Source organism: Mustela nivalis, assembly GCF_964662115.1.
Source record: "Mustela nivalis genome assembly, chromosome: 13".
NCBI lineage: Eukaryota > Metazoa > Chordata > Mammalia > Carnivora > Mustelidae > Mustela > Mustela nivalis.
Genome location: NC_139032.1, coordinates 81,817,748 through 81,844,459, shown reverse-complemented (window position 1 = coordinate 81,844,459; position 26,712 = coordinate 81,817,748). Strand labels below are relative to the sequence as shown.

Below are 26,712 nucleotides of genomic sequence, written 5' to 3'. Positions count from 1 at the left end.
AAATTTTAAATGTTACTAGTAAATACAAAACAGTCATGGATACAAATCTAATACGATCTGAGATCGATAAAGGAAGAACAGAAAGAACGCTTTCCCATATTATTAGTTTTTATAAGTAAACTCTACTTAAAAACCTTCAATATATATTAAAATAGCACCTTATACACGTTGAATTGAGGCCAACAGGTCCTTCATTTAAAAGAAGTTTAATGTGTACTTCCTTGGCATTTAACTTTTTTTCAACTTTTCAAACATCAGTTTAATGTGATAAACACAGTGCAATTCACCCTCCATTGTTTTCTTTTTAAATAAACAAAGCAGCTAGAAACAGAAACATTACACTATTCCAGGCACATGTACGGGAACACAGGTGTTTATACGGAAGAAAAAAAATCAAATGAATGGTGAAACCATGCCCGATAGTTTTTTTTCCCCCTACTAATAAAAACCACAAAAGCCAAAAGATTTCAAATTCAAGTTGGAACACGATTTTAAACTAACGAAGCACTAGTAGCATGATCACTTAACACGGTCTTCTAGCACTTTTGCTTCCACGATAAAGAAGTCTCCGAGAAAGCTTAAATACGGAGATGCCTGTAAAACAGGTGCAGATGCTAACAGTCGTTAGAAGAGCAGGGACCAAAGTAGTACTAGGCAATGGACAGCGAACTCTTACTGGTCTGGAGTTATCCTCTGGCTCAACACCTGAAAAACCCTAAGGGTTGCTGAGAACCAAGACGCAGCAACAAGGTACTGGGAGCAGATACTTAAAGGACATGGGGAGAGCGAGACACTTGAACCGCAGGTGGGGAAAATGAGACAGAAAGATCAGTACAAGTTGGCAGGCCAGCAGTAAAAGAAAGCAAGTCTTTCAAATTTGGCGCAGCCCACGAAGCTAGCTTGAGGCCCAAGCCAGCTGAAGTCCTCATCAACTGGTAAGAGGGAGAAACTGAGGCGGAGGGAGCAGCCAGATTCCCAAACTGGACCTGGCCCCAAATTTGAAAGTCGAGAGACAATCCGGCTTTGCCTGTGGGTCAGAGGGACTGCAGCAAGCCCAGGACTCGGTAGACAGACACCCACCCAGACAGGGGGAACCGGTTTGGGCAGGGGCTGCGAGAGCGCTCCCGCCTGCGCATGCGCCCTCTCCCCTCCGCCACAGCTCCCCCTCCCCCCAATCACGGCTCCCCTCAGAACCCGGCTCGTCGAGGGAGGTGAGCGCAGTCTGGCCGGCCCAGCCCCGCGGGATGAGAACACAGCCGGGCCCCCAGCAGGGACTGTCACAGGTTCCCCCGGGCTTGGTGGATAGGAGGATGGGAGGAGGAGGGAAAACGCGGCCCTACCCGACCCGCCGTCTCCTCCTCCGCCGCCCGCCGTTCGCCGTCCCGGAGGCTCCGCCGCCTGGGCCTCCCCAGCCGCCCTGCCCCCGCCCTCCCCGCCCCCTACTCACGTGAGAACAGCTTCTTCCGCCCTCCGCCCCGCCTCCCGCCCCGCCTCATAGGCCTGCGGAGAAGCCGAACAGCCCCATTGGCCCAGCAGCAGGCGGCGAGGGCGTACTTCCTTTCCTCGAAGCTCCACCTGGGCTTTTTACCCTGCCACGGGAGTCTGCGCCTGCGCCGAGTCTGCACGCCTGAAGGTGGGCTAACGCTGTGCTGTGTGTTTGGGCTCGGTCGGGCCGCGGCTGTGACTGCTACAGGGACTGGAAGCAGGATGACAGGGGACGGGGGAATCAGGCTAGCTAGCACCTGTTAGCGCCTGAAAGGAGGTATCCATGCAAAGACTACTAGTGCTGCAGCAAGAAATCTGCTCACCTTTCACGTTCAAGTGCTGCTTCAAAAGCAGCCTTAACAACGTTACTCGACTCACTTGGCCTTTATTGAAGGCGTGCATTGTGATAGGTCCTTTTATAGGTATCTCATTTGGCCTTACCACAAAATCGAGAATGTTCGATTTTTCTCATTTTATAAAGGAGTCCAGCCTAAGTAACAATTCAGTCCAAAAGTCAAAAATGTTTGCCTCAAGTCCATGGGCCACTGGCAGCAACACAGTTGCCTTGAGGTACTTGAGACACAAAGAACAGACCAGAAATAAACAAGTTTGTTTCAGTGTCACCTGAAGAGGGGCTGAAATTTTATCTTAAAATCATTCAAAAGTAGGGCACCTGGCTGGCTCACTCCTAGAGAATGTGACTCTTGATCTCGGGGTTGTGAGCTCAAGCCCCACGTTGGGTTTAGAGGTTATTTAAAAATCTTAAAAAAAAAAAAATTCAAAAGTGATCTATAGAGCAAAAGTAATAAGATGAGATTTAAAGTCCTGAATAACTTTACAATGTAGCTGGTAACAGAAACAATGGCTACTAAAGGTGCTAGTAAGTTATGACAACTTATAGAATATACAGCCTTACTCTTCCTTTTTCTTTATTAAAATAGCCTATGCTCTTTTCCTGGTGAATGAGTCATGTAATGTTTTCCTGTGGATAATGTATCCAGACCAACCAGAGCACAAAAATGTTGTGCTCTGTTGCAGTCCTCTATGTGACTTGTCTACTATTACAATAGACTTGGCTGCACTCCCGCAGGAAAATAGCTTTGTTCTTTTTCTCCTTACACAGTTACATAATAATACACACCCATTTTAAAGTAGTAATTTCAAATAATAGATGCAATATTAGGAAATGTTCTGAAGTCTTGAAGCATTTTAATATTTTGTTGACTATACATTCGTGTATTCTTTGATTCACTATGTATAACCCAAATATATATGTAAATCTTAATATAAGCTTTTTAAATAAAATTTTATTACAGATTCAGTACAGTATGCCTTGGAGAATAGAAAACAGAGACAAGCTACAGTAAAAAATAAAACATCACATTCCCACCACCAATGTTAATACCGTAATGCAGAACCTTGTGTGCCAACATAGTTTTTCAGAATGAGATCACGTGGTTTAGAAATCTGCTTTATTCAATTAACAATATCGACCTTATCATTTCAGTATATTTTCCCCACATCCAATTCCTAGATCACATCCAATTCTCTTTCAACCTAAATATATTTTTACAGTTGGCTTTCCCAAATCATGTAATGTTTCAATTGTTTGCCTCTTATCTATTATCTACTATAGTCAAATACCTTGTTGACTGAAATATATTTTTTTAAAGCTAGTTTTCCTAAATCAGTATCCAATCCAGGGCCACACACTACATCTGGTTGTTCTATCCCTTAAGTATGTTTTTACTCTAGCACGTAAGAAAAATACTAAGATACAGGTTTACTGAAGAAATCAGGCCACTTGAGTGCAAAATTTCCCATTCTCTGGATTTGAACGATTGCTTCCCTAAGAGGTTATTGAATTTGTTCCTCTAGACCTGGTATTTCCTGGAAACTAGAAGTTCTGTTTCAAGGCTCAGTAGATTAATGTGGTGAGTTAGAGCCAGAATGGGAAAATCCATGAATGCTAAAATGAAAAGGAAAAAAAAAAAGGAAATTCAATCTATACATCCATGGATTCCCTCAGACGTTTTTAAGGACAGTGCCAATTTCAGATTTGGATTTTCTAAAAGACCATTCTGGCAGAAGTAGAAAAGGCAAAACAGGGTAAATGGAACAGTTTAGAGGCCACCTAAGATCAGAAAGATTTGGATTAAGGCAGAACAAAGGGGATGGGGTTGGAGGGAACAGGGTTCAAGAGATATCTGAAAAAGAAATATATTCAAGCTTGCTGATCTTCTGCCTGCTCAAACCTGATTTTGAGCCCTTCTAGTGAATTTGTCATTTCTGCTATTGTACTTTTTAACTTCAGAATTTTATTTTGGTTCCTTTCATAATTTCTATATCTTTAATACTATTTCCATTTTTTTCTCATAGCTTTTCTGACTTCATCTATGTTTCCTTTTAGCTCAGTGAGCAACTTCCAGACAGTTGGTTTAAAGTCTTTGTCTAGTAAGTCAGATGTCTCCTCTTCCTCAGGGATGGTTTCTGTTGATTTATTTCATTCCTCTGAACAGGCCATACTTTCTTATTTATATGCCTTTTGATTTTTTTTTGCCAAAAAATGGACATTTGAATGTTATAATGTGATAACTATGGAAATAAGATTCTCCCCCATCCTAGGGATTGTTGGTTTTGGGTTTTTTTGTTGTTTGTTTTTATTGTTGAAGGTTATCTCTGTACCAGGGATCAGGATCAGCCTAAGGTGAAAGGTCAATATCTTCTCAGTTCTTTTCTGAGCCTTCATCTTTCCCTGGTTATACACATGGCTTTCTAATTTTCCCTTTGTAAGTGGTTGCTTCTGAATGTCCTAATCCTAATCCTTAAATGTCTGACTCCCAAATGGGGTAAAAGGGAAAACAAACACACAAAACAGAAGCTGTTCCTTCAAATCCCATAGAAACCAGCTCAGCCTATGGAGGTTGAAACAAAGGCAGCCACTCTGCGCCTGAATCTCAGAACTCAAAAGGAGCAATAAGCAATCAAAATACAGAACCCAGGTATTTGGTGAACAAGATTCTTATTTCCCACCACAGCTCCAGCAAGTCACACCAGAATGTGAACATAGTTGCTGGCCACAGGGCTGAAGGGTAGGAAACAGGGGGGTGACATTGACTGAAACTAACCTCAATTTACCAACCAAACTTTCTCCTGGAAGATGCAAGAATTCAAATAGACTCCAGAGTTCCAAAATAGTTACGTCAGTTTCTGCCAGTACAACTGTTGTCTAGGTAGAGAGACGGATTCCTTGTGCTTCCTACTACATCTGAGGAACAGAAAGAAAAGAAGAAATGTAAATGGTGAATAGAGTCTAAGGGATCTGTGGGACACTATCAAGAGAAACATACCACTGTGGGAATCCCAGAAGAAGAGAGAAAGGGGAGAAAGAATAATCTTCAGAGGCGCCACTGTTACGCTGAAAAAAATAAATTAATTAAAAAAAAAAATCAGAGGCGCCTGGGTGGCTCAGTTGGTTAAGGGTCTAACTCTTCATTTCTGCTCAGGTCACGATCTCAGGATCCTGGGATTGAGCCTTACATAGGGCTCCACACTCAGCACATAGTCTGCTTGAGATTCTCTCTATCCCCCTGCTTTTCCCTCCTTTCCTGCACTTGGTGCACACTGTCTCTCTTTCTCTAAGATAAATGAATAAATCTTTTTTTTAATGTATCAAAAAAGGAAACATCAAGTTTAATTTAAAAGAAAAACAAATCCAGAAATTGTCTGAGAAAACAACAGAACAAATTAATTCCTGAAAAGAGTTCTGCATCTTGGCGATCACATTTATTGAAAGCATTGGGAAAAAAATTAAAATTCCCGTTAGCTTAAGAATTTTTTTTTAAAGATTTTATTTGTTTATTTGACACACAGAGAGAGAGATCACAAGTAGGCAGAGAGGCAGGCAGAGAGAGAGAGGGGGAAGCAGGCTCCCTGCTGAGCAGAGAGCCCGATGCGGGGCTCGATCCCAGGACGCTGGGATCATGACCTGAGCCAAAGGCAGAGGCTTAACCCACCGAGCCACCCAGGTGCCCCAATAGCTTAGGAATTTTTTTTTTAAAGATTTATTTATTTATTTGATAGACAGAGATTACAAGTAGGCAGAAGAGATAGGCAGAGAGAGAGGAGAAAGCAGGCTCCCTGTCGAGCAGAGAGCCTGATGTGGGGCTCGATCCCAGGACCCTGGGACCATGACCTGAGCCGAAAGCAAAGGCTTTAAAACACCCAGGTGCCCCGTTAGCTTAAGAATTTTTGAGTTATCTGTAAATCAACTCATTTCAGGAGTGGAAAAATCCTTGGTCACTTCTTAATATCAAAATTTACACAGGTTTCTCTTTTGAATGTCTTCTACATTTAAAGAGGCAATCATACAAAAACTATATTTCAGACACGATAAACTTCTTTGTTTCAGCCAACTCTTAATGGAGAGGCAACTAGTAAAACACCATCCCCAGACAAAAACCATCAGAATATTCCATTTTTTTGATTTACATATCTCTTCATATGTTTCCTCATCAATTTCTATAGTAGTCACAGTTTCTTCCACATCTCCCAATATCATATTTAAATGCTGATCATAAGCGTGTAATCTGCCTCAGAGCTCTCTATCATTTCTCATTTTCACATAAATTCGCTCATCCAGGCTGAGCCTGATGAGATCCAGGGGCTCTTCTACAGCGTTGGTGGTTTGTTGCATGTTTCAAACCCTGCGCCCTTTCCCCAAATGAATAAATCTTAAAAAAAAAAAAAAGAATCAAACTGTACAAAGCCAAAGAAAAGAGAGACTCTTGAAAGCAGCAAAAGAGAAGTGATTCTTCACATACAAAGAAGCCTCAATAAGATTATCACCCAAATTCTCATCATAAACCTCGGAGGCCAGAAAGCAGTAGGTTCATTATAATCAATGTGCTGAAAGGAAAAAAAAAAACAAAACAAAAAGCAAAAAAAACTTGATAAAGAATTCTGTATCTGGCAAAACTGTGCTTCAGAAATGAGGGAGGGGCGCCTGGGTGGCTCACTGGGTGAAGGCTCTGCCTCCGGCTCAGGTCATGATCTCAGGGTTCTGGAATTGAGCCCCATATCTGGCTCTCTGCTCAGCAGGGAGTCTGCTTCCTCCTCTCTGCTTGCTTCTCTGCCTACTTGTGATCTCTGTCTGTCAAATAAATAAATTCTTTTAAAAATCTTTTTAAAAAATCTTTAAAAAAACGAGGGAGAAATTAAAATAATCTGATTTTTAAAAAGCTAAGGGAGTTTGCCAATAAACCTGGCCATCAGAAGTGCTATAGGCAATCCTTCAGGTTGAAATGAAAGGATGCTCAACGGTAACTTGAAGCCATATGAAGAAATAAAGATCTCTAGTAAAGATAAATGTGTGGGGAATTATAAAAGTAAGTATTATTATAATTACAATTTGTAACTCCCCTTTTTATTTCCTTTATGATTTAAAAGACAAGTGCATTAGGATATTAATCTATGTTATTGGGCAGAGAATATATAAAGACATAATCTGTAACATCAATAACAGAAAGAAGGGGCAGAGCTATACAAGAGGTTTTGTATGCTATTAAAGTTGGTATCAATTCAATTACCCTGTTATAACTCTTTGGTGTTAAATGCAATTCCCATGACAATCACAAAGAAAATATTTATAGAATATTCACGAAAGGAAATAAGAGGTGAATTAAAACTTTTCACTAAAAAAAATCAAATAAACACAGAAAAGAACAGTTATAAAAGAAATGAAAGGCACAAAGGCCTATAGAAAAGAAATAGCAAAATGGCAGAAATAAACCCATCCTCAGCAGTAATTACTTAAAATGTAAATGGTGTAAACTCTTCAATCAAAGATATGAGCAGAATGGATTAAAAAAAAAAAAGAAAAGTTCCAACATCCGTAGAAAAGACTCACTTTAGACCCAAAGATACAAATAGATTTAAAGTGAAAGAATTTTTAAAAAGCTATTGCAGGGGCTCCTGCTGGCGTTAGTCAGTATAGCATGCAACTCTTTATCTCAGGGTCATTAAGTTTGATTCCCGTGTTGGGCCAAGAGCTTACTTTAAAAAAAATATTTTTTTAAAGTTCCATATAAATAATAATCTAAGAGAGTGGGTGATTTTACTAATGTCATACAAAATAGACTGTAAATCCAAAAAACTGGTTACAAGAGACAAAGAAGGACACTATTTATTAATAAAAGGTTTAATGAAGCAAGATCATATAAAGATTATAAACATTGGGGTGCCTGGGTGGCTCAGTCATTAAGCGTCTGCCTTTGGCTCAAGTCATGGTCCCAGCGTCCTGGGATTAAGCCCACATCGTCTTGGGATCGAGCCCCATATTGGGCTTCCTGCTTGGTGGGAAGCCTACTTCTCCCTCTCCTGCTTCCCTTGCTTGTATTCCCTCTTTCACTGTCTCTCTGTCAAACAAAAAATCTTAAAAAAAATTATAAACATTAATATACCTGGTAAGAGACCCTCAAAATATATGAAGAAAAAATGACCAGAATTAAAGGAAAGAATAAAAAGTTCTACAATAACAGTTGGAAACTTCAGTACTCCACTTTCAATCATGAATAGAACAACCAGATAGAAGTTGCATGGATAAATGCACTGTAGCAGTACCCTTCAACAACTGACAGGAACAGTCTCCTGATACATCCGACCACACAGATGGATCTCTAAGGGATGATGTTAAGTGAAAGAAGCCAGACATGGAAGGCGAAGTACTCCTAGTATGATCACTGTTACATGAACTTTGGAAAAATCAAAATATATGAAGAAAAAATGACCAGAAAACTTCAAGATCATGCGAAACCAACTAAGCCTAACAGATATGTACAGAAAAGTCCACCCAACAATAGCAGAATACACATTCTTTTTACATTCACATGGAATATTCTCCTGGACAGACCATATAATTAGGCCACAAAACAAGCCTCAATAGATTTTAAAGGATAGGTATCAGACAATGTATCTTCTCCAACCATAATGGAATGAAGTCAGAAATCAGTAACATAAATAAATGTAAATTACATAACATGCTTTTAAACAACCAATAGGTTAAAGAAGAAAGCAAAAGGGAATTAGACCATATATTAGAAACAAATGAAAATGATGACACAACATACCAAAACTGATAGGATGCAATGAAGGCACTGATTAGAGGGAAATTTATAATTGAAAATGGCTACATTAGGGGCACCTGGGTGGCTCAGTGGGTTAAGCTGCTGCCTTCGACTCAGGTCATGATCTCAGGGTCCTGGGATCGAGTCCCGCATCAGCCTCTCTGCTCAGCAGGGAGCTTGCTTCTCTCTCTCTCTCTCTCTCTCTCTCTCTCTGCCTGCCTCTCAGTCTACTTGTGATCTCTGTCTGTCAAATAAATAAAATCTTAAAAAAAAAAAAAGAAAGAAAATGGCTACATTAAAAAAGAAAAAAGATCTCAAAAATAATACCCTAACTTTATACCTTAAAACAAGAAAAATTAAAGCTAGCAGAGGGAAAGAAAGAAAACAGATGAGAGTGGAAATAAACTAGAGAACAAAAAAGAGAAAAATCAATGAAACCAAAACCTGTTTCTTTAAAAAAAAAAACAACAAAAAGCAACAGATCTTTATGAAAACAACTAAAATCAGAAAGTGGATATCACTTCTGACATTCTAGAAATAAAAGGATTATAAAACAATGCTGTGAACAACTGTAAGCCAACAAATTAAGTAACCTAGAAAACAAATTCCTTGAAACACACCAGCTATTTAAACTGATTCAGAAGAAATAGAAAATCTCAGCACACACATAACAAGAGATTAAGTGAGTAATCAAAAACTCCCGAAAAAAAAAAAAACAGTCCTGTCCCAGATGACCACCAGTGAAATGTACCAAACATTTATTTATTTATTAAAGATTTATTTATTTATTTGAGAGAGAAAGAGACAGAGAGAGCATGAGCAGGAGGAGAGGCAGAGGAAGAGGGAGATGCTGACACCCCTCAGAGCAGGGAGTCTAGCGTGGTTCTCTATGCCAGGACCCTGAGATCATGACCTGAGTCAAAGGCAGCTGCTTAATCCACTGAGCCACCCCGGTGCCCCGAAATGTACTAAACATTAAATGAATAACACAAATACTCCTCAAATTCTTCCAAAAAAATTAGAGAGGAAATATTTCTTAACTCATTCTATGAGATCCTCATTATCCTGATACTAAAGCCAGATAAAGTCAACCGTAAGTAAGTTATAGACTGGTATCTCCTGTGAATATAGATGCTAAAATCCTCAACATTTAAGATAATCAAATCCAACAACATATTAAAAGGATCATTCTCCATGTCCAAGTGGGATTTATCACAGGAATGCAGGGTGGTTCAACATAAAATCAATCAATGCAATATATCACATTAATGAAACCAAGAGAAGAAAAACACGCAATCATCTCAATGGATGCAGAAAAGGCATCTGACAAACTATAATGCTTTTCATAATAAAACCTCATAAAACTAATTTTAGAGGGAAAATTCCTCAACATGATAAAGGTATTTGTTAAAAACCCACACTGAACACCATACTCAATAATTTAGGTACCCCTCTAAGATCAGGAACAAGTCAAAGATGTTGCCTTTCACTGCTGCTATTAAACACTGTACTCGAAATTCTAGCCAAGATTATTAGACAAGAAAGAGAAATAAAAAGCAAATTGTGAAGAGGAAGAGGTAAGACTATCTCTATTCACAGACAACATGATTATATGGAGAGAAAATCTCAAAGAACCCACAAAAAAGCTACTGAAGCAAAAACAAAAATTCAGTTAATGTTGCTGGGTGTAACACCAACACACAAAAACCTGGTGTTTCTACACACCAACAATGAAAACTATGAAAAGGAAATGAAGAAACAATTCCATTTACAATATTATCAAAAAGAATTAAATACCCTGAGAGCCTGAAAACATTGCTGAAATTAATAAACACCTGGGACGCCTGGGTGGCTCAGTTGGTTAAGCAGCTGCCTTTGGCTCAGGTCATGATCCCAGCGTCCTGGGATAGAGTCCCACATCGGGCTCCTTGCTCCGCAGGGAGCCTGCTTCTCCCTCTGACTCTGCCTTCCACTCTGTCTGCCTGTGCTCACTTTCGCTCGCGCTCTCTCTCTGACAAATAAATAAAATCTTAAAAAAACAAAACAAAACAAAACAAACAAAACAAAAAATAAACACCTCAATGCATGGAAAGACGTTCTGCATTCACAGGAAGTCACACTTAAACTTGTTAAAGCAGCAATGCCATCCCAAAGTGATCTACAGATTCAACACAAGATCAAAATTACAACATCCTTTTTCTCTGAAATGTAAAAGGTCATCCTCAAATTTATATGGAGCTTCAAAGGGTCAAAACAATCTTGAAAAAGCATCAAGTTGAAGAACTCACGCTTCCTCAAAGGTGAGAGGACAGAGAGCAATAAACCGTCACATATATGGTCAAAGGTGTCAAGACCATTCAAAGTGTAAAGAACAGTCTTCAAGAACCGGTGCTGGAAAAACGATATCCACCTACAAAAGAATATGAAGTTGGGTACAGCTGTGGTGACTATTACACAACAGTGCGAATGTACTTAATGTCACCGAACTTTATATTTAGAAATGATTAAAATTATAAATGCTTTGTTTTACCACCATAATACCCCTCTCCCCAAGGGGGGTTTAAAAAAAAAAAAAAAAGGAGAGCCCAGGGAGCTACTGAATTGGCAAGAAGAAGGAAAGGACTCCAGAATGATGATAAAGTTTTCCGGTTGGCAGGACTGCGCGGATGATGCCGTTTACCAATACAAGGACTACAGGCCATAAGAAGCAGGAATGCATACGAACTTGAGATAATTAAGGTACATTAAGATTGGGACAACCAACTGGAGATGTCTTCTGGGCAGCCGCCCTGGAGCTCAAGAGACCAGTTCCGGATGGCGTGAGTGATTTCTGAATGGTCAGCACGGTGCAAGTGACAGGAGCCACCGGGATGAGAGAGCACTCTGGGAAACAGCAACTTCCAAAAGTTAGGAGGAGTCCACCACCTTTTGCCTTCAGGGCCCCAGCTTCGCGAGTCCACATCCCTAGGCGGGAGGGGCTTACCAAGGCTTAAGTGCGGAGGTGCCCTTCAAGCCCACGCCCGCAGCAGGCGGCGGAGGCCCAGCTCTAGAAGAGCGGCTCCAAAGCGGCGAAGCGCGCAGGGCCTGAGCCCGGGACGCGAAACAACCGCCACAGCTCCGGGTCAACGGCGAGACTCTCGCAACACCACTCTCGGATACTCTGCTCCCTTCCCTCCGCGCGCAGGGTCCCTCTCCGGGCTCCGTCACCCTCCGACTCTCCCGATTGGTGGAGAGGACCAAGGGACCTGGAAGTTGTTTTGTCCGGCGAGGGCTGCCCTTCCGGTTCCGTTGGGTCCCCCTTTGGCTCGGGTTCCCTGCCCCTCCCCCTTCCCGGAGCCCCGAGGGGCCGGAGCTCCTGGCGGTGCCGGATCCAGACGGTGGCCTTCCCCCGGGTCTGTAAGTGCGGAGGCGGCCGGAGCGCCGGGCAGGGGTACGGGGTCTCTCAAGAGGGAGCCCCCTTGGGGCCCTGGATTGGCCGGGACCTGCTCTGGGATGGGGGCGAGGAGCTGGCCTAGGCCCGGTGGGACTTAAGGAAGCCTTGGCCCGGCCCACGCTGTGCCCCGCCCCTTTTTCTTCCCGGCGTCTGGAATGGGGCGCATAACTGTGCCCCAGGGACCTCCTCCTGGGACCCCAGCTGAGAGCCCAGTGGTTGGCTTGGACGCCTGATTCTGGCATCTTGTAGGAAGTGCAAGAGGCCCTGGCAAGGCCTCGGTGCCAACCCGCTGGATTCACTATGCGTGCTGACCTAGGTTACCCTTTTGCCGGGGTTTCCCCGAGATTGGCCGGTCCACAGCATCTTTCCTATTACTGGCGCTATGCTAGGTACTGGGACTTCTTAAGATACCCTTTCAGTATTCCAGGGTCAAGTTTGGGAGCCAGGTATAAACAAATAGTTGCCCCTGCGATTTCTGTATCAGGCATATATGTGTGAACTACCCAACGGGCAGTTGCAGGGAAGGCTGAGGAAAGAAGGTGACGTCTGAATTACACTTCTTGCAGAGGATAAAGTGGAGAAGAGCTCTTCAGGCAGAAGGAACAGTTCGCAAAGCTTTGTAGGAATGACTGAGGAGTGAAGAGGAGGAAGTAGGGGGCTCTTGTGTGTAGGAGGAGATAGTATCTGGCAAAGTAGGCTGAGGTCCAGATAGTGAAAGGTTTAATCCTAAAGGAGTTGGGTAGTTTTAAAAGAGTTTTAAGTGGGAGACATACATAGTCAGATTTGCAATGTAGAAAGCAATGTTGTTCTAGAAGTCAGCTTATAGAAAAGAAATGTCTCTAAGCTAATACGGACTCTTCAATTAATGTCTAGGTACTCTTCCTGGAAATTCTTTTGAAGGAGTAATGAAATTAGCCTAGTTAAGGAAGCCTGAAATGGAGTTATGACAGTGTTACTGGAAAGAAGGGAAGTATGCTTAAGTGAATGGTATGATAACTCCATAATAAATTGAATGCTGGGGGAGAAAGATGTAACAAAGCTGCTTCCTAGGTTTTTGGCCTTTGGCATTTGGAGAATGTTGATGCTAATATCAGCAATAAAACCATAAACTTGTAGACTACAAGTTTACAAGTAAATTACAAGATTACAAGTAAATTACAAAAAATATTTTTTTGACATGTTGAATTAAAGGTATAATGGAATAGCCACATAAAACTGTCCACTATAGAGTTGGAAATGCAAATCTGCAGCTTAACCTCAGTGTTGTGGCTAGAGGTAAGTGGAAGCTGTGGTAATATTTGGCATCAGGAAGGAAGTATTGAGAAAGATGGGAATATTTTGGGGGGAATGCATTTATGAAGCAAAAAGAGGAATTAATTGGTGGGATAGCAAAAACAGAGGTAGGGGATTATGTATAAAAGTATAGGGTTCCAGCAACCAAGAAGACCCAGAATCAAGAGAAGGGAATTTGGGGAAGGGTCCAAAGGGACAATTTGTGCAGAGCATTTCGGGATTGACGGATGGGGGGGGAAGACTGCGTTTCTGTAGTAAGACATCATTAGTGGCGCACCTGGCTGGCTCAGTCAGTAGAGCTTGCAACTTTTGATCTTGGGATCATGAGTTCAAGCCCCATGTTGGGCATAGAGATTACTTTAAAAAAAGAGAGAGAGAGATCTTTAGAGACCTTTTAAAAAGCAAGTTTAGTAGAGTGATGAGGTGTAATTTATGAAATAATGGAGACCTCAACTAGTTTGGTGTTAAATGAGAATGAGAAAAGGCTATATATACATGTGAAGTGTTTCACAAAAAAAATTGGCAGGCTTTATTTGTTTCTTCACCTAACAAATGCTTATCAAGCACATTCCAGATACTGTTCTAAGCTCTTTTAAACAATAATTTAATTTTTAATTTTCCATAGCAACACTATGAAGTATTACTATTTGACAGATGGGAAAAATGAAGCACAGAAGGGGTTAAGTAACTTGCCCCGGGGTCACACAGCTAGTAAGTGGTTGAGCAATATTTTCCTTCTAGGAAGTATAGCTCCAGAATCCATAGTTTTATCCACTGCATTAAGCAGTGACTGAATATGGTAGTTAAAGGAGTGGGAAAATTTTAAGAAAAGATAGGTTCATTGATTAAAAAATGGAAGGCTTGGAAAGAGATCCTAATTGAGAAGGTAAGTAATGGGTGTATATTTATATTACATATTTGCTTTTTATTTCCCTCTGTCTTATATCCTCTTCCAATCAATGCCACTTTAGGTCAGTTCCTTTCACAATTAGGTCAATTTATCCCATGCTTTCATCTATCACTTACTATCTTTAATCAAGTCTCTTTAAATTCAGTCTCTATCCAGCTAGCTAATGAATCTTCCCCATCATGTCATGTAAGATTCTCCGGCTCATCACTTTAAGACCAGACAGATGATCATCCCCTCCAGTATTCCTTAGCTAATGAGTGACACTGTGTCAAATTAATCTAGTCATTCAAATCAGAGGTCTTGGAGTCATCTTAAACTGTCCTTTCTTAACCCCACCTTGGTCACCAAGTCCTTTGAAATATCTCTCAAATCTGTTTTCCTCTCTGTATCCATATGATTGTTGTCAGTATTCAAGCCCTCATTATTTCTATCTTGATCTGTGAGAGTAATAGTGTACTACAGGTATCCTTGCCTTCATGTCCACTGTTCTCAGAGCCATTCTCCATTAATTTTTATTTTTTACTTACTGAGTTTCGGATGGTCAAGGAGTTTAGGTGTCACACATCTCAAGTGATAGAATAGTAGTCTAGGGCAGGTACTGTTGAGTAACCTGAGGTAAAGTTAAGTTTGATTAAGGTTGGCCATAAGGATGGGGATTTAGGGATTTTTTTTTTTAAATAGAGAATGTAAATAAAACATTGGGAAACCAGTTGAGCTTTCTGAGGAGTAAGCCTTGAAAAAAACAGCAAAAAATCAAGGACTAAGCTTTGAAGGATATACTTACCTTTACACAATTTATTGGATCCTTGAAGAGCAAACAAGCAAAAGAATGATGGAAAGCTGAGGCCAGTAGTTAAGCAACTTGACCATTTCTCTACAACAGTTTGAAAGAATGAACTAGATCTATATTCAACATATATAGCTGTCGAAATAATAAATGAAAAAAAAAGTTGCCAAACAACATGTAGAGTTTATGTGTAAGAAACATAGCTTATATTTTCTGGGGCTAGGCATATAGAAGTATTGTTTTTCAAGTGGAAGGAAGGAGAATCAAAAAGTACTAAACTTTTTCAGTAGTAAGTGGAAGATGGTTGGGAAAGAGAACTTTAGACTTACAGTTAAAAGTAATAAAACAAAAGTTTGATAACTTGGACAATGTAGTGTCATGAAAGTTACCCAAATGAAGAAAGAGATTGAGGTTTGTAGAGAGAAAGATTGTGATGTAATACAACCTTTTTGAAAAATGGAGTATGGTGTTAGTGAGAAACAAACATTTCCAGGTATTATGAGTGCTAAGTTGAAAGACAAGGTTATTTCTATGAGGTAGATGACAAAATAAGACTGACAAATAGCTTTGGGAGTTTATTATGTGGAATCGAAAATTTTTCCATATATTTAGAGGTATTTGAATAAGAAACTTTGATATTTTCTCACTACCTGTAGCAGAGCAGTAAACATTGTCCAACTTAGAACATCCACTGATCCTTTTTGGTTACTCCTGTTTGAACGAGGGGAATTTTCAGATTAGTTGGCACATTTGTTACGGAGATAATTATGAAAGAACTGTATAAATATAACAAAGAGAAAGGGGTCTTAAGTGAAAATATTCCTATTACACCAATGTTTGATAAATAGGTCATTTACAGCTTGCTAATAGGGGCACCTGGGTGGCTCAGTCCTTTAAACTTCTGTCTTCAGCTCAGGTCATGATCCCAGAGTCCTGGGATGGAGCCCCCTGTTGGGCTCCCCGCTCAGTGGAGAGCCTGCTTCTCCCTCTCTCTCTGCCTGCCTCTCTGCCTACTTGTGATCTCTCTTTGTCAAATAAATAAATAAAATCTTTAAAAAAATAAAAAATAGGGGCGCCTGGGTGGCTCAGTGGGTTAAGCCGCTGCCTTCGGCTCAGGTCATGATCTCAGGGTCCTGGGATCGAGTCCCGCATCGGGCTCTCTGCTCAGCAGGGAGCCTGCTTCCCTCTCTCTCTCTCTCTGCCTGCCTCTCCATCCACTTGTGATTTCTCTCTGTCAAATAAATAAATAAAATCTTTAAAAAAAATAATAATAATAAAGGGAAAAGATACAAATGTGAAATCAGGGCACCTGGGTGGCTCAGTTGGGAGTTTGCCAGCTCAGATCACAATCCCAGTGTCCAGGGGTCGAGTCCCAAGTCAGCTTCTCCTCCCTCTGGTCCTTCACCCCCATTCATGTCCTCTCTCTCTCTCTCTCTCTTGCTCTGCTCTCTCTCTCAAATAAATAAAATCTTTTTTTAAAAAGGTATGAAATCAAAGAATGTATATAAGAAACCTTTCATCCCCTTGCTCATGCTCACTCTCACTCTCTCTCAAATAAATAAAATCTTTAAAAAAAAAGTTGCTGAAAGAAACTCAGCACTGTTCAGCTTTAATTGTAGTCATCTAGGCAATAGATGATAAGGGCTTGAACCATGGCAAAGACAGACGGAATAGAGAGAGAGAATTTGGAAGTCATTCTGAGGGATCAACAGAATGTGGGACCAAGTCTCTATTCTACCTGATTAAGTTCTTTACTTTCAGTTACTCAAAGCTCTTTTATAATCTAGAATTATGTGAGTGATTTTTATGAAACTTATGAATAACTGCTACTGTACTTAGAATTATGGTTATTTGCAAATGGTATTCAGACTTAGTATACAAATATAAATACACAAAAGATTGAAAAATAACAAAGTGAAAATAGGTGAGAAATGTAAAACAAAGATAAGGGAATAATTGCAATCAAGAATACGACTAGTACAGGGGCTCCTGGGTGGCTCAGTGGGTTAAGCCTCTGCCTTCGGTTCAGGTCATGATCCCAGGGTCCTGGGATGAAACCCAGGCTCCCTGCTCAGCGGGGAGCCTGCTTCCCTCTCTCTGCCTGCCTTTCTGCCTGCTTGTGATCTCTCGCTGTGTGTCAAATAAATAAATAAAATATTTAAAAGAAAAAAAAGAATATGACTATTACATAAAAGGCTTACTGTTGGGCGCCTGGGTGGCTCAGTGGTTAAGCCGCTGCCTTCGGCTCAGGTCATGATCTCAGGGTCCTGGGATCGAGTCCCGCATCGGGCTCTCTGCTCAGCAGGGAGCCTGCTTCCTCCTCTCTCTCTCTCTGCCTGCCTCTCTGCCTACTTGTGATTTCTCTCTGTCAAATAAATAAATAAAATCTTTTAAAGGCTTACTGTTGAAGTCCTCTAGACTTGACACAAATTTGGCCTTACATCCTACTCTGTTTTGAAACATAAACCTTTTGTTGAAGCGTAACTCAATACAGAAAAGTATGAAAATCATTAAATGTACAGCTGAATGGATATGAGGAGGGAGGTCTGAACAGTTACATAGTTAACATTATTCATGAGGTAGAACTTCAGCTAGTCTTGTTGTTTCATACATGGACTTTAGCATCAGGTAGCTTGGGCCCAAGTTCCAGCTCTAACACTTAATATTTTCCACCTCTCATAAGTTGAGTAAGTTACTTATATCCTCCAAGATTGAGCTTCCTCATATGCAATATGGGATGCTAATAATACCTACCTCCTAGAGATTTTGAGGATTGGGTGGGTCAATTTAGGTAAAGCACTTAGCACTTTACCTTGGACATAGCAAGGATTCAGTAAAGATTAGCTATCCTTTTTCTTTCATTAAACCGGTTTATAAGAAACACAATCATTCCTTTTCATTTTGACATTTTTTTAAAGTAAAAAAAAAAAATTGTTTAAAATTTGGGTTTAGGGACGCCTGGGTGGCTCAGTTGGTTAAGCAGCTGCCTTCGGCTCGGGTCATGATCCCAGTGTCCGGGGATTGAGTCCCACATCTGGCTCCTTGCTTGGCAGGGAGCCTGCTTCTCCCTCTGCCTCTGCCTGCCATTCTGTCTGCCTGTGCTCGCTCGCTCTCTCCCTCACTCTCTCTGATAAATAAATAAGATCTTTAAAAAAAAAAAAAAAGATTCTCTATAAAAATAAATAAATAAAATAGAATTTGGGTTTACACTGTCAAATCTATTTTGGTAACAAACGCTAGAAAGGAGTTTTCTCCCAGAACACTCAAAAAAGAATATGGTGATAATGAAGGGCCTCTCTTCCATAGCACAATAATAATTTTACAGGGGACATTAAAGATTTAATTATTCTGCTGGTTTTGTTGAATGAGTTGTGTATAAAGTAACACTTGGTCCTTGCCCTCAACTAATATTGTATTGAAAAGAGAAACTAGTGGCAGGAATCAATTAAAGAGATAAACTGTGTGGTCCAGAAATAAGAGTTTATCAAAGGCAGCCAGTGGAGTATACTGACACATACTAGGCAAAACTTCTTAAACAGAACAAATTTTCCTCATATTCTTGGACTGTATCAGAGAAATCAAAGCAAGCACTTTCCTGGGGTACATACCTATTGGGCTGCTCCTGCTGTTAAGTTTCTTTAGACTGATAGAAGTACTCCAGCTCCTCATCTTTGAAGCTCCAAGGAACAATTACCCTTGAGAATAGTTATCTAACGCACTCTGAGTATTATCATCCTATAGATGGAAGGCATTAATGATCATTGTTGGGTGTGTGTCAGAAAATACTGACCTAAGGGTAGACTCAGGACAAGCTACACTCTAAAAAAAGAATGCCCCTTTTGTTGGCCACTTGAAGCACAGGCAATTTTATAACTTACGGTTATAAATTCGGGCATTCGCTGTTGCCAGAATGAATGTATGAGGCCACTGTAATTGCTCAAACTAACCAGTGATTATATAATTTTGCTGCTTTCTTTATTAATATGTTTCTTGTATCTCCTAGATTTTTCCTTTTTATTTGATATTCACCATCTTTTCTCTCATACAGCATTTGCTTCTGTATGTCCTTCCTTTCTCATCTTTATTGTGATAATTCATTACCTGTGCATTCAGAATGCCATACAAAGGAAAAGCTTTATAATTTCTGCATGTCTGTTTTTGTTAATAAACCATGCCAGTTCTCTTTCCTACATTTCACCAGTTTCATTCAGCTGAACTCTTAAGTTTGGAATCTTTATACATTCCTTTTTTTTTTTTTTCCTCTCATTTTCTGTATCTAGTCAATTACCAAGTTCTTCAAAATATTTTATTATTTTTCCTTACTCGGCATTCCCATTTTCATTCCTTTCTAGGCTCTCAGGGCCTCAGACTTGTCATGCTTTTACAGATTTTCAACAGCAGTTCTTTCTTCCTTCCACTGTCAAATTCTATAGGTCCAGTAAACACAAACTGAGCACCTCCTGTGTGTTTAGTACAATATTAGTTTAGGGGAAGATACAGCAGTTTGAACAGAAGAGGGTCCTGGCCGGTAATGTGGCTGCAGTAAGTAGAATTTGAAGCAAAAGGGAAGTGTTTTGCCATAGAAGATGCAGGTTTCCAGCATCAGCCTCATTGAGTGAGATGATGTTTCCCTCTAATGTCATGAAACTTGCAGTTTGGAGGAGAAAGAACAAGTACTTAATAAAGTATTCTGAATGTTATTGTAGAGGTGCTATACTATGGGTCCAGTAGAGACAACTGTTCCAGTCTAAGACATTAGGTAGGGGCATCTCAAGAAATAAAGAAGTGATGGGGCACCTGACTGGCTCAGTTGAGAGTATCCCACTCTTGCTCTTGGGGTCACGAGTATGAACCCTGCATTTGGTGTGGAGATTACTTGGAAGGAAGGAAGGAAAAGAAAGTCATTCAGAAATGACTAGGAGTAGTATTTTAAACTAAAGAAGTAACTGTGCTGGGGTGCCTGGGTGGCTTATTTGGTTGAGTCCGCCTTTGACTCAGGTCATGCATGATCTCAGGGTCCTGGGATCAAGTTCTACATTGGGCACTCCACTCAGCGGCCAGTCTGCTTCTCCTTCCCCCTCTCCTCCCCCAATAAATAAGATATTAAAACGAAGAAAGAGAGAAAGAAAAGAAAGAAAGAGAGGGAGGAAGGGGGACAGGGGAGAGGATAGGAGGGGAGGGAGAAAGAAAGAAAGAAAAAATATAACTGAGCTAAGGCCTGGAGTCAATAGAGTGCTGTCATGCACCAGGCACTGAGCACTGTAGGACCTGGACTTTGCTTCAGGAGCTGGGTTCTATGAGCCTTGGTAAGTCACTGTTATAGAAGATAAGATTATAAAGATTAATCTTCAGGATCTATATTAGATCAATTACAGCTGATTATCTCTTGTGACTCTCAACTATGGAGTTGATGAATGCACAAAGTTCAAGGTGAATTTTTTGATGCACTAAATTTGTAGAGCTGTTTTTCAAGGCTAGAGCTGATATACCTACTGATGTCACTCACATGAGACTGGTGTATAAACAGAATGTCAGTTTATTATTTTTACAATGACTGGTGGACTGGAATTATCATGTTCACATAGCCATTTCATCCTTCCCTTTGGAGAGAAACATGGGAAGCCAATTTATCAGAAAATCATTTAGGGAGTATAGAATCAGAACATAGAAACTTTCTCCAGAGGAATTGCTATATAAGGGACAGATAGGCAAAGAGTTTGGCAGACACCTTATCCATGGTTGAATAGTTATCCCAATGTTTACCTTAATTATTATTATTTACCTTAATTAATTATTATTAGGTTTACTTCATCAGTTTATACTCCAAGGTTAGTCTTCATCCAGGAGACAACTGGATGAAGTCACAGAAGGATTTTAGGCAGGGTTGGATCTAGTCAGATCCAGTGTTTTTGAAAGTTAACATGTGGTGTAGAAGTTGTATTAGAAGAAATAGAAGCTGGAACCCAAGAAGCATTTATGATCCTGTTCTAGTAGTCCAGTTGATGAGTAATGATGGATAAAGAGGAGTAAAGAAGAAAAAAACAGAATCTATAAGCTATTAATTTGATTGACTTTATTCCTGCTCAGATTCCTACCAAGTGGCTCATCTGGTTTTTCTATATAAAATATTTAATTTACTTTCTATATCAAGAAATGCTGCTTGAGAATTTAGATTTGTCCAAAATGCACAGGATAAAGACTTGTACCTTTGACACTGTCTAAACATTGTCCCTTTAAGTCTGTTACTTTCTGTTTATTGCAGAAATGCTTGTATGAATAAATGCACATCAGTTTAAATAGAAGAGTGTTTACCCAGGAATGGGGCAAGCAAGGTCACTACAGTTCTTTAAAGTAGAAAGCAAAGGGAGATTCTTCTTTTTTGCCTTTGAAGAAGCAGGTTCACGGTATCATGCAAAAAAAAAAAAAAAAAAAAAAGTTACTTTGCTACTTGTTGGGATGTTTTTAGTACGTTTTTGAAACCCTATAGAATTCTCATTTGAGGAGTGGAAAAAATGCTTTTAGAGCAAGCACTATTCTTGTATTAAGTATCTTAAGAAGTTGAATGGATGCCAAACTATTTACAGTGATACAAGTCTACTCCTTAGGTGCAATTGATACTTGATATGGAATAATTTTTCACAGCCTTTGAAAGCTGTCACACTGGCTTCCTCTTTCAAGGAAAATTTCATTTGGATACATACACAGAGATATGTCAACACAGATTTGTTTTTGGAAGGAAAGATCCAGGTTTCTTAATTGTTTGAATTTTCTTAAATTCATCCTTTTTACATTTCTGTTCTTTAGGTCTGCCAAAATGTCTGAAAGATCAGATCTCCTTCACTTCAAGTTTGAAAATTATGGAGATTCAATGTTACAAAAAATGAACAAATTAAGAGAAGAGAATAAATTTTGTGATGTTACAGTTCTCATAGATGATATTGAGGTACAGGGGCATAAAATTGTGTTTGCTGCAGGTTCCCCCTTCCTAAGAGACCAGTTTTTACTGAATGATTCCAGAGAGGTGAAAATCTCCATATTGCAGAGTTCCGAAGTGGGGAGACAATTGCTCTTATCCTGTTATAGTGGTGTGCTGGAATTCCCTGAAATGGAACTGGTCAATTACTTGACTGCGGCAAGTTTTCTTCAGATGAGCCACATTGTAGAGCGGTGCACGCAGGCCTTGTGGAAGTTTATAAAGCCAAAACAACCAATGGATAGTAAAGAGGGATGTGAACCGCAGAGTGCTTCTCCCCAGTCAAAAGAACAGCAGGGAGATGCCAGAGGCTCCCCAAAGCAGGATTCACCTTGTGTTCATCCATCTGAAGACAGTATGGATATGGAGGACAGTGATATTCAGATTGTTAAGGTAGAATCTATTGGGGATGTATCCGAGGTTAGAAGTAAAAAAGATCAGAACCAGTTTATTTCTTCTGAACCCACTGCTTTACATTCATCAGAGCCCCAGCATTCCCTGATAAATTCAACTGTGGAAAACAGAGTAAGTGAAATAGAACAAAACCATCTCCACAATTATGCCCTTTCTTACGCAGGCAGTGATAATATCATCATGGCCTCAAAAGATGTCTTTGGGCCTAATATTCGAGGTGTAGACAAAGGCCTACAGTGGCATCACCAGTGTCCAAAGTGTACCAGGGTGTTTCGTCACCTGGAGAACTACGCCAACCATTTAAAAATGCACAAACTCTTTATGTGTCTACTCTGCGGCAAGACTTTTACTCAGAAAGGCAACCTTCATCGACACATGCGTGTGCATGCCGGCATTAAACCTTTCCAGTGTAAGATCTGTGGGAAAACCTTTTCTCAGAAGTGTTCCTTACAGGATCATCTTAACCTTCACAGTGGAGATAAGCCCCATAAGTGTAACTATTGTGACATGGTTTTTGCACATAAGCCAGTTTTGAGGAAACATCTTAAACAGCTGCATGGCAAAAACAGCTTTGATAATGCCAATGAAAGAAATGTGCAAGACCTCACAGTGGATTTTGATTCTTTTGCATGTACAACAGTCACAGACTCTAAAGGGTGTCAGCCACAGCCTGATGCAACACAGGTCCTGGATGCAGGTAAACTGGCCCAAGCTGTCCTGAACTTGAGAAATGATAGTGCGTGTGTGAATTGATTAGGGGCTTTATGCTCACAACTTAGAATGGACTGAAAATGTGGCAATAGTCTCGAGTCTTTTTAGGAGTGATTTTGATAGTCTGACTTCTCCAAATCCTCTGTGCGGGTTGTAGGGGTGAGTCAATGCACTAACAGACCAGGCAACTTACCACTTGGAGTGGTCTTGCCTTCCTTTTGCCCTCTTCCATTTTGTGTTTTGAATTATTTATCCCGTGTTGCCTATTTTCCTTTCCCAAGGAGTATTCCATTTGTCTACCTAACATTGACTTTTGTCTTAGACTGACACTATTTTAGGCTTTTCACTGGGCACATTCTGAAGGTACCGATAAGTTAATAACATCACCTACAGTCCACTAATAGATGCTATGCTAAGAGAAGTGAGTAGTATTTTTCTTTGGCCAAAAAAATAGGCTGAGGTACAAGGTGATACTGCTCTTGGCCTGAATATGTGATAGAACTTCTGGTTGCCTACTGTTAATTGCCTACTGATAATGAATCTGCCTCCTACCATTTGTACTTGTCTTGCAACTGGCTATGAAGTGTTTTGGGTTGTTCTGTACTCTTCAACGGTATTATGGCCCAACTTCATGTCACTGAGTGGTTCACAGAGACCAGAGTACAGTCTTTTCAGCAACACCTATAGACCAGTAGTTAGGGTCAGCATGAGGAGCATAATTAACAAAGGACAGAAGTACAATTGTATAATAGCACTTACATAGGTGGTCTTCCCAGAAAGAAGCCAAATGCTTATAATTAATGTATAATTTACTTGTGGATGCTTTTGAAGTCAGGATTGCTCCAGGCACACTTAAAATGTGCTCAAGTATAATGGTCTCTCTAAAAAGAGGCTATTTGGGGGTCCGTCTCCGGACTTTGTTTTAGAGGGCTAGCCATCAGAAAGGGGAGTTTGGCCTTCACAGTTTTATCTGGTGTAGTCTCTGAATTCTCATTTCTTCCTGTACACTAGTTTCTAAAATGGATGAAAAAAGTGGATCACAGAGGAGCAATCAGGTTTTTGCATTCAGATATTCCTATAAAGGTACACAGTCCCACCTTGCCATGTTTGATAGATCACTAATACAAAATTGATCTTCCAATATGGAAAAACGCAATTTTTTCCCCAAAAAAACACAACTGTGTTTTTCCTAAAGCACATGTTATAGTTCAGAAATAAAATTTTGAATCTTAGTAGCTTTTGGCTCATCAGTTAGATTTAGGTAATAGGAGTCTTAGAGTACTTAGAGAATCTTAAGAAATCGTATACTCCACCTCTTTTTTTTTAAGTTGGGGTATCCAAAGCTCAAAGAGGTGGCCTGGCCAAGGTTGGCCGAATTAGAGAAGTGACTAAGAATGAGCTAATGTCTTCTTATTTCTCACTAGCTCTTGGCTTAAAAAGATACAGTACATGATCAAGAGTATATTAGCAAAAAGCTCCCAGTTTGTGCTTCACTTTTGGGAATCCCTGTTGGCTTTTTGAGACAGCCTGGAATTTGCAAACAAAACATCACAGGAAGGATGTGGGTTTTTTTTGTTGTTTTTTTGTTTTTTTGTTTTGGGGGGGTTAGAGTCAATATTACATTCTTCTCAAGAAATTGACTGACTTGGTAGGTGGTGGTCAAGGAGGGAAAGGACGAGTAAAAATAATGTGAGGAGGATCAAAATGTGAAACTGATTTTTGTCTGGAAGCAGTGTTTATTTAGTTTCCATCAGGATTTTCTGTTTTTATTTTTGAGCTATGAGAATGCATGTACAGATAAACCAAAACTGAAGTTTAACTTGAATAGTCACAGGGAATTCTTAAAGTTGTTATAATTTAATGCATTTACATGTGAATCTGATTTGAGTTACAATTTCAACCTTTTGTTAAAACACTTAAAATGAGAATAAAATTGAGTGATAAGACCAATAGGTATCTTATGCCTAAGGTCACTCATTTTTATGGTCTAATGATGCTACCTAGCATTCTGATTTTTATATGATCCAGCCAAAGAGTACCAAGTCTATGCAACGATGAGACATTAATATGTTAGCCGATGTTTTTCTGAACATCATTTCACCGTAGGGAAATTTCAAGTTGGAGTGCTTTCTTTGCTTACATTCATATCCCCTTTTTGTTATTGGTTTGAAGACTAAAAGACATGGGTTCAAGTAAGATTGGTCTCTTTGGTTGGAGACGATTTCTAGGTTCATTCAGTAGTTGAGAAGCATTTATTGGGCACATTTGTTGCCAGGCACTATGCTAGATACTGAGGATATGAAGGTAAGATTGCTAACGGTCTCTGCCATCACAGAGTTTATGGTCTCAGTCTTGTGTGGTCTTAGATAAGGTGATTTAAACTAGGAATAATAAAGAAAATGCCTTGCTTCCTTTGATTACTTAAAATCAGCATCTTGATGGTTTTTTATAAGTTAAAAATTTTAATTCCCACCTTTTGCAGCTGCAAACCACTAAAGTGATTTACAATCTCCTCCATTTCTTGGCTGGAGAGGTGTTCTGTTTCTGTGAGACATTTTCTTAATTTTGGTGGGACTTGACTTTTCTCCTTTGTTTATACATGTTTCTTAGATTGTATTGCAAAGTGGTCAAGTTAACTGATATCAAATACATTTTATAAGGGAAGATGATTTTCAAAACTAGTCATATTCTTATAGAGGAGGAAGATTTTTTAAACCTTAAGTCATTCTGCATTTGTATTTTATGGATCCCTAGGCTAACTAAAAAAAACTCTCTTTACCATAGTTTGGTTTTTAAAAAATTACTGTGTGTCACCGTTATTTATTTATTATTTAATTTTAAAGACAAACTCCAAACTGAAGTGGCTCTGAGGTAAATCAGATGTGGTTTTGTTTTAGTTTCTTTATTAGAAGATCTATAAATGGAGGGTGACCAATGTCACCACTTCTAAAATATTGTCCTAAACAAACAAACCAGAATATTTTATTTCAGCTGGTGAATAGCTGTTCTAAATCTGTTGTATGTTAGACATACTATGAACTACCTCTTCACTTATTATGGGGAAGTTTCCTTAATAAAAGTGTGACAATTAAATCTCTGGTGTCAGTGGTTTCTTTTCTCTATCCCTCCTGCTTTCCTTTTCAGTCGCCTAAATTCGAATAAGGAATGCTTTCTTCACTCCTACTGTTTAAAACACATATTAATCAAGCGCTCTGAGCATGGCTTCTGAAGCAAATCTGGTTAACTAGAAATTGTTAATAGGGTCTTACTTCCAGAACCTGTTAACTGAGGGGGTAGAGCTGCTCCTTTTAAGAACTAGTGCAGACATTCCTTCATTTAGGAAATACTTAATGTCTACTCCATGCTAGACTTCGGGGATGCAAGGATCGTAAATCTGAAATACCTCCGCCCAGATGGGTCACAGACTTCAGTACAGGTATCATAATAATGAAGGCAGCCCCTAAGGGCTCACAGGCTCCCAACTGGGAGCCCACTAATTCAAGGGCAATTCAGAATGGCTTCAGGGACGACGTGATTTATGAACGAGATTCTGAAGGATAAGTGGGGGGAGAGAAAGGGCAC

General features: G+C 39.9%; 2 protein-coding genes and 1 pseudogene across 13 annotated transcripts in view; 1 reads left to right on the top strand and 2 right to left on the bottom strand.

Annotated features, from left to right (window-relative positions):
- Window positions 1-1,445, bottom strand: part of RABGAP1 (RAB GTPase activating protein 1) — a 155,068-nt gene extending 153,623 nt beyond the window's left edge. For 7 of the 9 annotated variants that reach the window (XM_082695490.1, XM_082695489.1, XM_082695487.1 and 4 more), the window contains exon 1: window positions 1,341-1,445. The gene's annotated coding sequence lies outside the window, so the exon portion shown is untranslated. The remainder of the gene's footprint in view (window positions 1-1,340) is intronic. The other 2 variants (XM_082695488.1, XM_082695494.1) reach the window with 2 other exon arrangements.
- A 1,327-nt stretch (window positions 1,446-2,772) lies between these two features.
- On the bottom strand, window positions 2,773-11,680 carry LOC309846539 (U6 snRNA-associated Sm-like protein LSm3 pseudogene; annotated as a pseudogene). The gene is made up of 4 exons (XR_014316563.1): window positions 11,593-11,680; window positions 10,687-11,019; window positions 6,504-10,444; window positions 2,773-6,218 (listed from the first exon to the last, which is right to left on the bottom strand). The product of XR_014316563.1 is annotated as a U6 snRNA-associated Sm-like protein LSm3 pseudogene (transcript).
- Window positions 11,026-26,223, top strand: ZBTB26 (zinc finger and BTB domain containing 26). Of its 3 annotated transcripts, none has more exons than XM_082695580.1 (2): window positions 11,026-12,005; window positions 21,837-26,223. In XM_082695580.1, exon 2 carries the CDS (start codon window positions 21,847-21,849, stop codon window positions 23,170-23,172), a length of 1,326 nt encoding a protein of 441 aa, XP_082551706.1. In that variant the 5' UTR covers window positions 11,026-12,005; window positions 21,837-21,846; the 3' UTR covers window positions 23,173-26,223. The 3 variants fall into 3 exon arrangements, with proteins under 3 accessions (XP_082551706.1, XP_082551708.1, XP_082551707.1); XM_082695582.1 differs by having other exon boundaries at window positions 11,799-12,039; XM_082695581.1 differs by having other exon boundaries at window positions 11,801-12,001.
- The last annotated feature ends 489 nt before the right edge of the window (window positions 26,224-26,712 follow it).